General features: G+C 36.3%; 1 protein-coding gene across 1 annotated transcript in view; it reads left to right on the top strand.

The window, feature by feature from the left end:
- Nucleotides 1-16,299, top strand: part of rut (adenylate cyclase rutabaga) — a 275,093-nt gene that overhangs the window by 231,986 nt on the left and 26,808 nt on the right. Inside the window, exons 4-8 of the mRNA XM_089634981.1 lie at nucleotides 6,622-6,771; nucleotides 8,784-8,902; nucleotides 9,446-9,557; nucleotides 12,195-12,322; nucleotides 14,436-14,594. Of these exons, the coding sequence (XP_089491107.1) occupies nucleotides 6,622-6,771; nucleotides 8,784-8,902; nucleotides 9,446-9,557; nucleotides 12,195-12,322; nucleotides 14,436-14,594 (668 nt within the window). The remainder of the gene's footprint in view (nucleotides 1-6,621; nucleotides 6,772-8,783; nucleotides 8,903-9,445; nucleotides 9,558-12,194; nucleotides 12,323-14,435; nucleotides 14,595-16,299) is intronic.

The following is a 16,299-nucleotide window of genomic DNA, read 5'->3' as shown; positions in this document are numbered from 1 at the left end:
AATTTATGAGTGGCACAGTTTTAAAGTGAACCAAGTCCATCAAAGTTGTTTTTGAGAAAATAAGATCTAAACATATTTTTTTACCATGTACTCAAATCTTGCACGGTCGATCGAGAAAGGAATTCCCGAGCATGACTGCAGATCGCTAACTTATAAACAACAGTTCACATTGAATAAATAAAGATCACTTAGTCGTTGTGAACTTTTATTTATTCGTTGGTGATCTACAGTCATGCTCGGGTAAGATGAGAATTCATCAATCGACTGATCGAGATACCCAGATCACGACAAAATATCAAATCCACTCTAAATAGGTAAAACACTTCAAGCCACAAAATGAAAACTTTACAGGAGACTATAAGACCAACGTTCATGGATTCGTAAAATCAATTAAAAATCTTGAAGTTTAATTGAAAGTGATTATTTGTGTTTTAAAATGTTGATGTAAAATATTGCAATTCTATTTTTAATAATTATGAGAGATTTTAGGATTCATTACCCTCATATTAAAAATGCCTTAATCAACTAGAATTACTTTACCATTGAAGACTGTTCTATATTATTAAACCACTGAAAAGTAACATTCCCAAAAATGTGGCGAGAAGTGTTTTACCAATTCAGACGATATGCTAAAATTATAAATACCTTTGTTACTAAGATAGTTTTGGAAGTTAATAATAACAAAATCTTTTTGGACTAACGAACACTTTAGAATTGAACCCCCCCCTAATACCTTTTGGACTAGGAGTACTTTAGGATTGAACCCCCTCCCCCACATTAAATTCACTGTTGGCACTGATCACAGCAATACCTTTTGGACTAGGAGCACTTTAGGATTCAACCCCCTCCCCCACATTAAATCCACCGTTGGCACTGATCACAGCAATACCCTTTGGACTAGGAGCACTTTTGAATTGAACCCCCCTCCACCACATTAAATCCACCGTTGGCACTGATCACAGCAATATCTTTTGGACTAGGAGTACTTTAGGATTCAACCCCCTCCCCCACATTAAATCCACCGTTGGCACTGATCACAGCAATACCCTTTGGACTAGGAGCACTTTTGAATTGAACCCCCCTCCCCCACATTAAATCCACCGTTGGCACTGATCACAGCAATACCTTTTGGACTAGGAGTACTTTAGGATTCAACCCCCTCCCCCACATTAAATCCACCGTTGGCACTGATCACAGCAATACCCTTTGGACTAGGAGCACTTTTGAATTGAACCCCCCTCCCCCACATTAAATCCACCGTTGGCACTGATCACAGCAATATATTTTGGACTAGGAGTACTTTAGGATTCAACCCCCTCCCCCACATTAAATCCACCGTTGGCACTGATCACAGCAATACCCTTTGGACTAGGAGCACTTTTGAATTGAACCCCCCTCCCCCACATTAAATCCACCGTTGGCACTGATCACAGCAATACCCTTTTAATTCAATTAAATAAAAGTACCTATTTCATTTTCACATATTTGGCACACTTGCAGCGGTAGACGTGAAGTTAATAAGAACTATGTGTTTTGATATTTCAGTACAAAACTTTTCCAGTTTTTCCCGCATGTCGGTATCAGTTGCTGGTTTTAATCAATTATCATAGAAATCGTCGTTTAATATGGAAATACGAAGATAAAATTAATTTAAAAATATTATAATCGATGTTGAAGTAATAATTGGTTGTCCGGTATTACCTAATAGAGTGAGTTCATTTACGTAAATCATGTTTAAATTGAACATCAATTAGGTGTTAATTTTCCTGCTGTGTAATGTTTGCTTCCACTTGCTATAATAATTATGTATACATATTTTATATGCTGATTGCAGATGATTAAAACTAAACATATTATATTATAAACCCACCTAGTGAGCATCATTTGTCTATATTATTTATGGTGTGGACGATGGACAGGTAGCGGAGGTTATTAGTTATTGCATTATTCATAATTTATTAGGTAGGTACCTACAGTGGGTGGCCAAATTATTATTTACAAAATGTTCAAAAATTACATTATCAGTTTGAAGCAGGATAATATTTTTAATAATGGGACCTTAATTTGTTTTTTTTTTAGGTTAGTTATTTCTTGTACAATTAAAAATAGATTCTTTTATTTTAAATCATATGTATTTGAGAGAAAGCGCAATACAAAATGTTTTGAAAAATATTGTATTATTTAGTAGAACCTCCCTGGGCGTCAGTTATGGTTACCCCATTTCTACGATACGACGCCTGTTAAGCAATTTAGCAATCTTCTTTTATAATTTACGTCCTTCGCACTCCTAACTAGCGCGACTTCTTGATACATTTTATCCTGTTTTCCAGGCAAATGACACGAATTTGTCGATCATTTCGAGGTGCAATGAATCGGTTTTCTCCTCAGTTTCTAGTTCTCTTAATTTTTCTATCAAGTTTATAAATAAAATTAGCAATAATTTTATATGTGCATTAAGAGCTGTTAATTCTTAAATAATAAGACAAATCTCTAGTGTAACTAATAATTTGGCCACCCACTGTACTTGAATGAAACCTTTCAGTGTTATTTTGGTAAACGTAAACACGGTTTTGTGTGTATTGTCAAAAAACTCTATGGTGGATAAATATTTGATTATGTAAGCTTCAAAACTGTACTGAAACAATGAACTTTAATATGACACAACTAAGTTAGGGTTGCCATCCGTCCGGGTTTCCCCGGATTTGTCCTAGTTTAGAAGGCGTCCGGGGAGCATCCGGGCGGGGTTTCATTTGTAGTCCGGGTTTGCCAATGGTTTGCCAATGTGGAGAGAATATTCTCATTGATTTCACAACAATGGACAAAAGAAAGAAATTTACTAAATGTAGAAACAATCTCGCCAGTAATTAAAATTAAATTCAATTTCCAAGAATACAGCTGCATTGGTTTCTACAAATTCCTTTTAAAAAGGGAAGATATTCTAAAAGCTATCGGAAAGAGTGATAAATACAAAAAAAACTGAAAAGTAAAAAGGCAAGAGGCTGAGGAAAAATCTTCAATAGCTAGATTATCAAATAATGTACGAGGCGTATCCAGAAAGTAAGTGTACTGAGGCTCTCACGACCGAATGAATTTTATTTTCGACATTTTGGCTACACTTACATGTAGCCTGACTCTTCCCCTCCGCAACGAGACCGGTTCAAGGTCAGTACGTTGAGAAGTGTCGACGCGACAACACGTTTCGTGAAAAATGTCAATACAATCTCCCGCCAAGTGCGAAATACGCGGCGTCATCCGTTATCACGTTTGGAAGGGAAAACCTCGGTTTGAGGTTTATAATTTGGTGAAAACTGCATATGGTGATAAAGCTATGAAACGTACGAGTATGTGCAAGTGGTATCGCAAGTTTAAAAATGGTTTTCACCTCTTCACCCTCCGCCAAAAAGTTCAAAACCACAATTTCAGCTAAGAAAATTATGGCATCCGTGTTTTGGGACTGTCAAGGCATAATTTTGATTGAATATCTGCCTCAAGGGGAGACCATCAACTCTGCAAGATACTGGGAGACCCTAAAAAAATTGCGGAAGGCGATTCAAAACAAGAGGAGAGGCATGCTGACAAAGGGAGTCAGCATGCTGCACGACAATGCCAGACCACACACGGCCAACGCAACGAAGGAACTGCTTGCTTCGTTTAAATGGGATTTCTAAACCACCCGCGCATTCCCCTGACCTAGCACCTTCAGATTTTTATCTCTTTACCTCCCTGAAGCTGTACATGGGTGGAAAAAGGTTTTCAACAGACGAGGAGGTAAAGGGGGAGGTGGAAAAGTGGACGAAGGGGTTGGCGGGAAACTACTTCGAGGAAGGCATCAAAAATTTGATACCCCGCTTCACCACCTGCATTGAGAGGAATGGCTACTATGTCGAAAAATAGCTTACATATGTACTTCGGTAACCATGTAATTTTTATGTTTCATTAAAGAAAATTGTAACCTACAAAAATTCAGTACACTTACTTTCTGGATATGCCTCGTACTTACAAGTGCTATAATTTTTATTCATTTTTGTAGTTAAAGTAATGATTGTTTTTATTACGTAAAAGAAATGTAGAATTTTATTTTTTTATTATTTCATAGATTTCTTGAAATTAAAATTGTTATGTTTTTTTTACAACCATACCAGGTTAATGCCCGTCTTAAGGTAATATGGCTGTTGATTAAAATTTAAGGTGATATAAATGAGAATAGTTTTGGATATTATATGTTTTAAAAAATTAATAATGTAACTTACATTCCAGTAAGTCTAAACTTTAAAAAGGGTCAGTTTTGTTGCTTAAGATTTAAGAAGACTGAATTTAGTTCATATTATGTTAAGAGGTATTTTGTTGTGTAAATGGCTGCTGATACAAATTTAAAGAAAATAATTATTATTCAGTTAAAAGAGTTACCTCAAAAATTGTAAGACTGAATACTAAAATGGTCTCAGTATTTTTATGATTTTTGTTTAAAAATTTAATTGAATTTTGTTAAGTTTAATATTTTATTAAGGCTTAGTTTTCATAACAGTATATTAACAATTTTTGTATTATTTTAAGAATGAAAAAATTCTAACTGATTATGAAAACAATGTGTAACAAACTGTAAATAAGATTCTGTTTTGTTAGGTACATTTAAAATTATGATAAAATGTGACAAAATTCAATTTTAAGGTCTGAAAATAAATAAAAAGGTGATTTATGACATTTTAAACTGTTTTTATTACACTGATTGTGTTTAAAAAAACCTGTTGACATGTCCGGGTTATGGGCTCTAAAATCCGGGGTTTTCACGCCTCTTGTCCTGGTTGCCAAATTTTAGAGATGGCAACCCTAAACTAAGTAAATATTTGAAGCTCTTGTCGTTTACGTAAATTATAGGAAATTCTTTGTTCATTCTTAAATTCGAAAATGTTCCTATCATTCATGTATATGAATAAATCCTTTTTTGTGAAATGCTTCTATGTACTGAAGAATTCTAGGTCTTATTATATTTTTTTTATCTATTCTTCCACTGAAGAATTATAGGTCTTATTATATCCTTTTTTGTCAAATGCGTATAATGAAGAATTATAGGTCTTATTATATCTTTTTTTGTGAAATGCGTCTACTGAAGAATTATAGGTCTTATTATATCCTTTTTTGCCAAATGCGTATAATGAAGAATTATAGGTCTTATTATATCTTTTTTTGTGAAATGCGTCTACTGAAGAGTTATAGGTCTTATTATATCGTTTTTTGTCAAATGCTTTTTACATTCTCTTTTGTCAAATGCTTCTACTGAAGAATTATAGGTCTTATTATATCCTCTTTTGTCAAATGCTTCTACTGAAAAATTATAGGTCTTATTATATCCTTTTTTGTCAATGCGTCTACTGAAGAATTATAGGTCTTATTATATCCTCTTTTGTCAAATGCTTCTACTGAAGAATTGTAGGTCTTATTATATCCTCTTTTGTCAAATCCTTCTACTGAAGAATTATAGGTCTTATTATATCCTTTTTTGTCAAATGCGTCTACTGAAGAAATATAGGTCTCATTATATCCTTTTTTGTCAATGCGTCTACTGAAGAATTATAGGTCTCATTAAAAATAAATGCCTTATTTCGCATTCCACTAACATTGCGCAATAAACGTTTTTTTGCTCTTTGAAATTTTAAAAAAAATTACTCATGTGTAAATTAGAATTTTCTTTTTAAAAAATCTGGGAATACCGCACAAAAGTACCATTTGAAACCAGTAGTACTATGGCATACCTAATTGGGTTATGTTTTAAGGCTGAAATGGTGAAGCTGGGAAGTACCTTGCTATTCAGAGCTTGCCACTAAACAAAGCTAAAGCCATTTAACCGATTCTAGTTATCTTTTATCAGAACTATACTAAGAGTAGGTATCTACCACATTACAAATTTATAATTAGTAAAAATCTTTTTTTATTATATATAATTTTTCCAGAAATATGCTGAAAGGTTAAACTTCCAGTTTATAACTTGCCTTTTTAAATATGTGTGTTTATTTGTTATATAGTTGAAATGGCTTTAGCCATGTTTGGTAATCAAATCTGAATATCTAGGTACTTATCAACCTTCTCTATCATCTTCTCACTGCATTCAGCCTCACAATTTTTTTTATTTAATTTTATTTTTATGTGAATATAGCACAAGAGTCCCAACCGATGGGAGCCAGTGAGACTATGGCATCCCCAATAGGGGTATGTTGTTAGGTTGAGGGTATAGGGGTGGGGAAGGAGACGGGGATGAGGAAGGTGGGGAAGTGCCCTCCGGGCTATTCAGATCTAGTCACCAAAGATGACTAAAGTCATTTTAAACGGCGTTTCAATTCTGAATGCTGGTCTTACAGCAGGGCGATACTGAGAGTATCTTCCACTTATATTATATTATTAATAAATTGTGAAATAACAAAAATTAATCAAGTAAAATTTACTTGAGCACGCCGGGATTTGACCGCGCGGTCTCCTGATTGCTAGTCAAGAGCTTTTACCCATCGATCGCGGAGCTAGTCATTTTTTTGTCATTTGTCCAGTATTATCCACAAAAAAAACATAGTCTCGTAAATAATTTTAACGGCACTGAAAGTTCACAAGATTTTGTTGTAATTGTTATTGCAGATGGTAGCCAACGTGCTGGTGTTCGTGTGCGTGAACGTTGTGGGCATCCTCATGCACAACCTCATGGAGCACGCACAGCGCCGGGCCTTCCTGGACACCCGGAACTGCATCGCCGCCCGCCTGGAGATGGAAGACGAGAACGAGAAGCTGGTAATTACACACATATATCTTATTCATAACTACCGCAGACCTGTTAAGAATCACAGGATATTTTTGTAAAACTGAAAGTATGTTTAAAAAAATATTTGCCTCAGGATCATTGCCTTCCAAAAGACTATCAGAATTTTACCTTTCGATTGAACTATTGTCATTCTTCATTAATCGTGATTTATTGGAAAAAATTATCAAAATTACTTAACCCGTGAAACTGTGGTAGCGAAGGAATTTAAAAAAAAAAACAACATTTATCAAATATTTCAGTTTTCATTTTGCCTACCCTGAATAAAAACTCTTTACGCCACTGCTACACCCAGCTTTATGTTTATTGCCAGGCAAAACATTGGATGTTGCAATGGTACTTGAAATCGAAATGTCAGAGGATGTACAACTACATTGTTATTGCAATAAATTGCTATTTAAATGCACCGTTTGCAGAATTTCGCAAGCAGTTATTTATTGTTTATTTGAAATAGGCAATACACATGAATATGTACGTTGATTTGGAGCAGACTATTTTTTAATATTTCGCATTGACATCATCATATCTGATCCCTTCCAAGTTTTGCGCCATGCTCTAAGATTTAAAACAAAAAATTAATGAAGTAAAATTGGATAATATTTACAAAAAATAACATCAATATTATACAACTAGCACCTGTAAAAAAAAAGTTGGGATGTTATAATTGTAGGATTGATAATAATTGCATGTTAGCTAAGAAGCGTAGACCCTTGAAAAATAACGAAATCTCACTTTATTAGTCAAGATTAACCGTAAGAAATTTACACAGAAGAAATACACATTTCAAATAAGGAATTATTATTATTTTAGGTGGGTACTTTATTGCTTGCCTGAATTCTTGGCACGTCAGTTCCAATTTTGAATATTACGATTAAAATAGTTTTCTGTTCAAATGTTATGTTATAGGTAGGTACTTTATCGCCTGTCTGAATTATTGACACAATCAGTTTCAATTTTGAAAATGGCTCTTAAATTCAAAATAAAATCAGAGTTTATTGAACCAGAGTTACAATCACTTACACTTAGACCACAATTAGTATGTTTTAATATTATTTTTTTGCCTACCCTAATGTAAAATAATGGAAACCCATAAAGGCATGTTCACGTGCCTCTAAATAAAGTAGAACCATTTTATAAGATATTTGTATGTTTAAACCAGAGGTTCCCAAAGTGGTCTATATGGACCCCCAGGGGTCGACATCAGCTTGCTGGTGGTCTATGTCAGCGAGAAAAAAATTTGGGGGTCCATGAGATTCAAATGGGGGTACATACGAGCGGACCCCCATTTACCTCAACTCAATATTTAGTAGTTCCGTAAATGACACATTACACCTAACACAAATAACACAGTTTACGAGAATAATAATGAGAAATTACTTATTTGATATTTGTATGTTTATATATCGTAAAGTTGTTTATTGAGGTATATAAATAGAGTCTACGTTCCTTTATTCGTCAGAATTAATATATTGAACCAAAACATTGCACATTGGAAGCCGCGAATTTTCCTAGTTCCCCAACTTGTTTTGACGTTCAACATTTAGATGTACTTCACACGGACTTAAAAACTAAGTTTGAGGACATTTTGACTGTGGAAATGGAATGTTGAAGAATCGGATATCATATGACAAGAAGAACTGATCGGAATCGAAGAATAAGCGCTAACAAAGAACTTAAGGGGCAGTTATATAGGGCCAGCTACAGAAAGAAATTCCCGTTGCTTATCATGCTCCATTTTCATTTGGTGTAATACCTCACAAGGGCGCCCCTGTCTGCACAATGCAAAAACAGAGAAACTATATCGCCACCCGGTTGTAGGGCAGGCAAGCGAAGGGATTTTTTTTACGAAAAAAATAAATGATTATCGCAAGTGGTCTACGGGGCAAAAAAGTTTGGGAACCTCTGGTTTAAACCCTTCTACTTGGGGCAGAAGAATGCACTTGTGATTTTATCCTCCAACTGATAATTTGTTCCCGTTTTTCAGGAACGCTTACTACTGTCGGTGTTGCCCCAGCATGTCGCAATGGAGATGAAGAATGATATCATTTCACCCGTTGAAGGACAATTTCACAAAATTTACATTCAAAAGCACGAGCAAGTCAGGTAAAAAAATACAACACTTGAAATACTTAATATTATTTAAAAATTGTTTGTATAGGTTGAAGTTTTCAAACTCCATCACATTAATTTTGATGGCCGTCAAATCGACATTCAGTGCCGTTTAGAGTTTTTTTACAAATTCTCAGCCCGTTTCAGCTTTCGATTGTGACCAGCTTGCAAGCATAAAAACATTACCATTATGCTTGACTACTGATCACAATTTGATCAAAAGCTGAAATGAGCCAAGATCGGCATTTAATGGGGACTCATAATATACACAAGTAGTTGTAATATATAAGTTCTCCTGTCCTAAGCACAAGCATCGGCTTTATTAGGAGAGAGTCTAATCTATTATAAATCAAAATTATTATGTGGTAATAAAATTTCTGAAGAAATAAAACATAAAAAGTCAACTTTTCAAGATGGCGCTAATCAAAAGTAATGGAGTTTCAAACTCCCCAACCTTCATAATATTATGTTGTAGCTACTAATTTTTTGACTTCAACTGTAAACTTTGATATTAAATACACATTTTTTAATTTTCAGTATTTTGTTTGCGGACATTGTTGGATTCACCGTCCTGGCGTCGCAATGCAGTGCACAAGAATTAGTTAGATTATTAAATGAACTGTTCGGTAGATTTGACCAGCTGGCAAATGTAAGTTAAACACCCACATTATTTCACTGCCTGAATACATAACTCCATTTTTAAAATAGGCCGCCAAGTTTATTACATAATTTTAATATTCAAAGTCAAAATCAATGCTTTCCGATTTGCTAATGAGTTTTATTTTGGTCTTTTTAAACTAATCTTATTTTAACTTTCAATATAAATCCCCAAATTCTAAAATAATTTTTAATGATAAACTAATGTTTAAGCATAGCTTTTGCTTAACACAAAGGATAACATATTATTTTTAAGCAATAATTATTAGCCTGAAACACCTACATAAATTGAAAAAACCTTCAGAGAAAAAGTACATGCCGCCAACGGGAATTGAACCCACAGCCTTCTGATTGCCGGTCAGGTGCTCTACCAAATGCGCTACGTCGGTTTGTTCATAACCTGCCAAATTATTCAATATGTACTGGTCTTTTTCTTTAAAAAATTATTGCTTTTTAGAATTTCACTAGAAAACAACCCTATCTATTTTATAAGAAAGGCATTGATAATGCTAAATCTTCTAGTAGATGGCGTTGAGACATATTATACTTCATTTGTATTTTTTCAATTTATATAGGGTTTCAGGCTAGTAATTATTGCCTAAAAATAATATGTTAATCTAAAATTTCCATACATACCTATCTATTTTAAGGGCTCACATACCCCACCGCATGCTGAAAACCGAAATTTTAAAAATGATTATAAAGGTTATATGGAGAACAAAAAAAAATGTTGATTTCACATTTTTATTAACTTTTCAACCATAAGAAGAAAAAAAATCTTTTAATATTAACATTATTTTTTTACTGGTGTAAATGGACTAGTGATGAATACCTTGCGACATCATAACTTCACCAAAAATTATCGAAACTGCAAAAATAAAAAGAATTTTGTGAAATATTATGGCAGTCATAGTCTGATGAGGTTTTGTTTTTAATTTTTTGGTTGGACAATTTTGAAGTGAAACTTCTTTAGGCGCGTAATGAATTTTCGGGGACGGAGTAAAACCGAGTCACGATCGAAACGAAAATGCGGGTACCCCCACCACCGATTAAAGTTCATTTGATCTAGTCAAAGTTTTGAAGTAACATATAAATGCTTCTTAGCTCATCTCGACAACTGGCGTTGGTGGTGTAATGGTCAGCATAGTTGCCTTCCAAGCAGTTGATCCGAGTTCGGTTCTCGGCCATCGCACATTATTTTTTTGTTTTTAACGCCTTTTTCATTCAATATCTTATTTTTTAGTAGGTCAGAACATTTTTTAAAAGAAAATAATATTGCAAAATAATAAAAACACTTATCTCACTGTGATAAAACATTACTCCGCTAGAGCGCGCTTTGCGTTATTGTGTTGGATTAAAATTATTATCTAATCCGTATATTATGATAATTGTATTACATTTATTTAATTAATTTATTTATTTTGATAATATGTAATAATTTTCAAAGTTTTGAAGTAACATATAAATGCTTCTTAGCTCATCCCGACAACTGGCGTTGGTGGTGTAATGGTCAGCATAGTTGCCTTCCAAGCAGTTGATCCGAGTTCGATTCTCGGCCATCGCACATTATTTTTTTGTTTTTAACGCCTTTTTCATTCAATATCTTATTTTTTAGTAGGTCAGAACATTTTTTAAAAGAAAATAATATTGCAAAATAATAAAAACACTTATCTCACTGTGATAAAACATTACTCCGCTAGAGCGCGCTTTGCGTTATTGTGTTGGATTAAAATTATTATCTAATCCGTATATTATGATAATTGTATTACATTTATTTAATTAATTTATTTATTTTGATAATATGTAATAATTTACAGAAAAAATAAATTGAAAATTTTTGGAACTATACATTAATCGAACGTCATTCATCTATAAGAAAATATTAGAAAAAGCAAATCCATGCTTCGTCGTTGAATTATTTAACCTCTAATTTTCAAACTAACCTAAGAGAGAAAATAGAGATGATGAAATGAAAATAGAGAGAGAGGAATACTAGAAGTTTCACTTCTGTCTTGCGTAGGCTTGACACACCCAGTTTTTTTTTTATAAATTATTGAACACAATTTTTTTTCCTTATTTTAAAAAAGAAAATACCCTCCGTCAGACTATATACGTATACGTATGTAGACTGAGATTATTTTTTTATTTTTGCAGATTGGATAATTTTTGGAGAAGTTTATGATGTCGACAAGGAGGTGTCTCTCGAAAAAAAAATTCTTATTGTTAAAAAGTTAATAAAAAATGTGAAATCAATAATAATATCTGAATACCGCCACGCGTTGCTGTGGCTCAGTCTGTCTGTGCAGAGAGAGAAAAAAGGCGCGAGTTACTTTTAGGTCCAACAGATGGCGCTGTTTTAAAAAAAGCATGTTTTTACCAGGTGACATCAATATAATATAGGTTTGTTTATACACGCGTATTGGAATGCAACATTGTGTCAAAATTTCAAAGCAATCGGTGAATATCTTTTGAAGATTTAAGATTTTGAACGAACATTTTTATTTATACAGATTTACTCGATTTTCAGCGTGCGCAGGGGTATGTGAGCCCTTAAGTGATTTTAGGAATACCTTGACTTTTGTGTGTCATGAATTATTTAGAGGGTTGAATTTTAATCTGTGTTTTCCAGGATAACCACTGTCTCAGGATAAAGATCCTGGGAGACTGTTACTATTGCGTGTCCGGACTGCCGGAGCCGAGATCTGATCACGCCAAGTGCTGTGTTGAGATGGGGCTCGACATGATTGACGCCATTGCGTAAGTTTCAATCAATCACAATAATTATAATATCTTTGTTTTTATGCTGTAGTGATAAAATCTTTTGTAATATTTGTTAAATCCACACTATACTCATTCCATGCAATGCTGGTAGGTATAGCGTATTATGCAACGACATTGGTCATTAGTCAATTTTTTATTGAAATATCCGTCATGCTGGTGACATCTTTACTATCTTAAACTACGCAATGGATTTTGACAGAATTATCACTATCATTTAGAGAATTTCTTCCGGAAGGTTTATATATAAATATATAATACATGTATATCATACATATAAAAAGTAGAGAAACATCGAAGTTTTGCAATCATGTTTTAAAAAAAATACATTTTCGGCTGTTTACATTGCTAACGCTCACTAAACCTTATGAGATACATCAAAATAATGTTCTACGGGATTGTATATCTTGAAAAGACATACAGAAAGTCTGCGATGGTATCTACCTCCTTAAGATAACCACCAGCAACACAGGGTACATGTCAGCTAGTTTATGACATAAGCGACAACATGTTTGATCCAAAATCACCACTCTCGTATAGTATAGTATATATCTCGTATTATATATATCTAGTATAGAGCTTTTGACCATTTTCTTGAATAATTTGAACGTACCTATAGTTTGTATATGTTCACTAAGCATATTATAAAGCAACGGATCTTTATAAGAAAAACTCATTTGTCCAAGATATATTGGATAACTTTTTTTTTAAGTCTAAATTAGAATTATTCCTGACCTTGCAATTAGGTTGACTTTCTGTAAACATTAGAAAATTTCTGTTACACTCACGGTTACATACATAAATCGAAAATTCGCAGTAGATTATCCAGAGTGGTATATACCCTCAGTATTGCCCTCAGTATTGCCCTCAGTATTGACCACCATTCAGAATTGAAATGTTGCTTGAAATGACTTTAGCCGTGTATGGTGACTAGATCTGAATAGTAACGTACTTCCCAACCTTCCTTTACCCCATCTCCTTCCCTTCCCCATACCATTTAACCACATAAAATACCTATAATTCTGCTGGCTCTGGACAGTTCTCACTCTTGTTCGGCATTCACATTTAAAAAGAAGGTCGTGCTAGTGTCTCACATTCATTTGGTTTGCTTTGCAAATTTAAAAGGTTTTAAACATGTAAAATAATTAAGACTACTTGATCAAACTTTCAATGTTTATTTAGCGTTTCTGCTAATACTGTGCTTGCATTACGACAATATTTAAATAACCCGTACGTGTTTGCGGAATTTTTGGGATTTCTTTATCGGTGCAGTGATATAGACTACTCACAGCTTAAAGCTATGAATATGTAGAAACTATATTTAAGATTTCCTTGATGTAACCATAGACATCCAAATTGATAGACCTGCCCTAACATTAAATATGGGCGCTTTGAATAAAACTAGGACATCAGTCGTAAGTTAACCAACGACGAGATCACATTGAAATAACCAGACCCGCGCAGAGAAGTAAAGTAAGGCAAAGGTTTGCAGGACTTTTCTCTGCAGAATATGAATGTTCGTTTTTAACTGAACCGCTAAAAAATGAGTGAGGTGGGTAAATTATAACACATTTGTAAAAGTGTCTAACTAAATAGTGTAACAAAATATTCAATTTTAACCCGAATTTTTGTTTACCCAATTTGGGATTTGTAGTCAAGTTCTTTACACAGCCAGCAACTTGCCCGCCATTCTAAAAAGGACTAGTATTTCTTAAGGAAATTTTATTTTCCAGGACTAAATAGTAATTATTACAATGTGAGTTGCCTGTATACTGTGAGATTCATTTATTAAAAATTCACGGAATTGGAGAAGGTCACGTCACCTCTTCGCTCTGCGTAATTTGTTTTGTTTCCTTTTCCCTGATAGGCTGGTCTATCAATTTGAACGTCTAGGATATTATGTAATACTTTTGAAGGGCATAATCTTTGTCTGCAGTAAACTTATTGGGTTATTCTTTATTCTATGCTTTCAACGTAATATTTATTTATTTAAGCTTACCAATTTTGATTTTTTTGGTTGCATTAGAATTCAGTAGAAGGCTCAGTGAATTTTCTGTCAATATATAAATATGTTTTGCGTTATTTTGTTCAGTTCTGTGGTGGAAGCAACTGACGTGCAGTTGAACATGCGTGTGGGCATCCACTCGGGCCGGGTGCTGTGCGGAGTACTGGGCCTGAGGAAGTGGCAGTACGACGTGTGGAGCAACGATGTCACTCTGGCCAACAACATGGAGGCTGGAGGGGAACCTGGGTCAGTATATTACTAAATTATCAGTTCTGTGGTGGAAGCAACTGACGTGCAGTTGAACATGCGTGTGGGCATCCACTCGGGCCGGGTGCTGTGCGGAGTGCTGGGCCTGAGGAAGTGGCAGTACGACGTGTGGAGCAACGATGTCACTCTGGCCAACAACATGGAGGCTGGAGGGGAACCTGGGTCAGTATATTACTAAATTATCAGTTCTGTGGTGGAAGCAACTGACGTGCAGTTGAACATGCGTGTGGGCATCCACTCGGGCCGGGTGCTGTGCGGAGTGCTGGGCCTGAGGAAGTGGCAGTACGACGTGTGGAGCAACGATGTCACTCTGGCCAACAACATGGAGGCTGGAGGGGAACCTGGGTCAGTATATTACTAAATTATCAGTTCTGTGGTGGAAGCAACTGACGTGCAGTTGAACATGCGTGTGGGCATCCACTCGGGCCGGGTGCTGTGCGGAGTGCTGGGCCTGAGGAAGTGGCAGTACGACGTGTGGAGCAACGATGTCACTCTGGCCAACAACATGGAGGCTGGAGGGGAACCTGGGTCAGTATATTACTAAATTATCAGTTCTGTGGTGGAAGCAACTGACGTGCAGTTGAACATGCGTGTGGGCATCCACTCGGGCCGGGTGCTGTGCGGAGTGCTGGGCCTGAGGAAGTGGCAGTACGACGTGTGGAGCAACGATGTCACTCTGGCCAACAACATGGAGGCTGGAGGGGAACCTGGGTCAGTATATTACTAAATTATCAGTTCTGTGGTGGAAGCAACTGACGTGCAGTTGAACATGCGTGTGGGCATCCACTCGGGCCGGGTGCTGTGCGGAGTGCTGGGCCTGAGGAAGTGGCAGTACGACGTGTGGAGCAACGATGTCACTCTGGCCAACAACATGGAGGCTGGAGGGGAACCTGGGTCAGTATATTACTAAATTATCAGTTCTGTGGTGGAAGCAACTGACGTGCAGTTGAACATGCGTGTGGGCATCCACTCGGGCCGGGTGCTGTGCGGAGTGCTGGGCCTGAGGAAGTGGCAGTACGACGTGTGGAGCAACGATGTCACTCTGGCCAACAACATGGAGGCTGGAGGGGAACCTGGGTCAGTATATTACTAAATTATCAGTTCTGTGGTGGAAGCAACTGACGTGCAGTTGAACATGCGTGTGGGCATCCACTCGGGCCGGGTGCTGTGCGGAGTGCTGGGCCTGAGGAAGTGGCAGTACGACGTGTGGAGCAACGATGTCACTCTGGCCAACAACATGGAGGCTGGAGGGGAACCTGGGTCGGTATATTACTAAATTATCAGTTCTGTGGTGGAAGCAACTGACGTGCAGTTGAACATGCGTGTGGGCATCCACTCGGGCCGGGTGCTGTGCGGAGTGCTGGGCCTGAGGAAGTGGCAGTACGACGTGTGGAGCAACGATGTCACTCTGGCCAACAACATGGAGGCTGGAGGGGAACCTGGGTCGGTATATTACTAAATTATCAGTTCTGTGGTGGAAGCAACTGACGTGCAGTTGAACATGCGTGTGGGCATCCACTCGGGCCGGGTGCTGTGCGGAGTGCTGGGCCTGAGGAAGTGGCAGTACGACGTGTGGAGCAACGATGTCACTCTGGCCAACAACATGGAGGCTGGAGGGGAACCTGGGTCGGTATATTACTAAATTATCAGTTCTGTGGTGGAAGCAACTGACGTGCAGTTGAAC

Source organism: Hesperophylax consimilis, chromosome 8 (assembly GCF_061612785.1).
Source record: "Hesperophylax consimilis isolate HC1 chromosome 8, BYU_Hcon_1.0, whole genome shotgun sequence".
Taxonomy (NCBI): Eukaryota; Metazoa; Arthropoda; class Insecta; order Trichoptera; family Limnephilidae; genus Hesperophylax; species Hesperophylax consimilis.
This window is presented reverse-complemented; position numbering and strand designations above follow the sequence as displayed.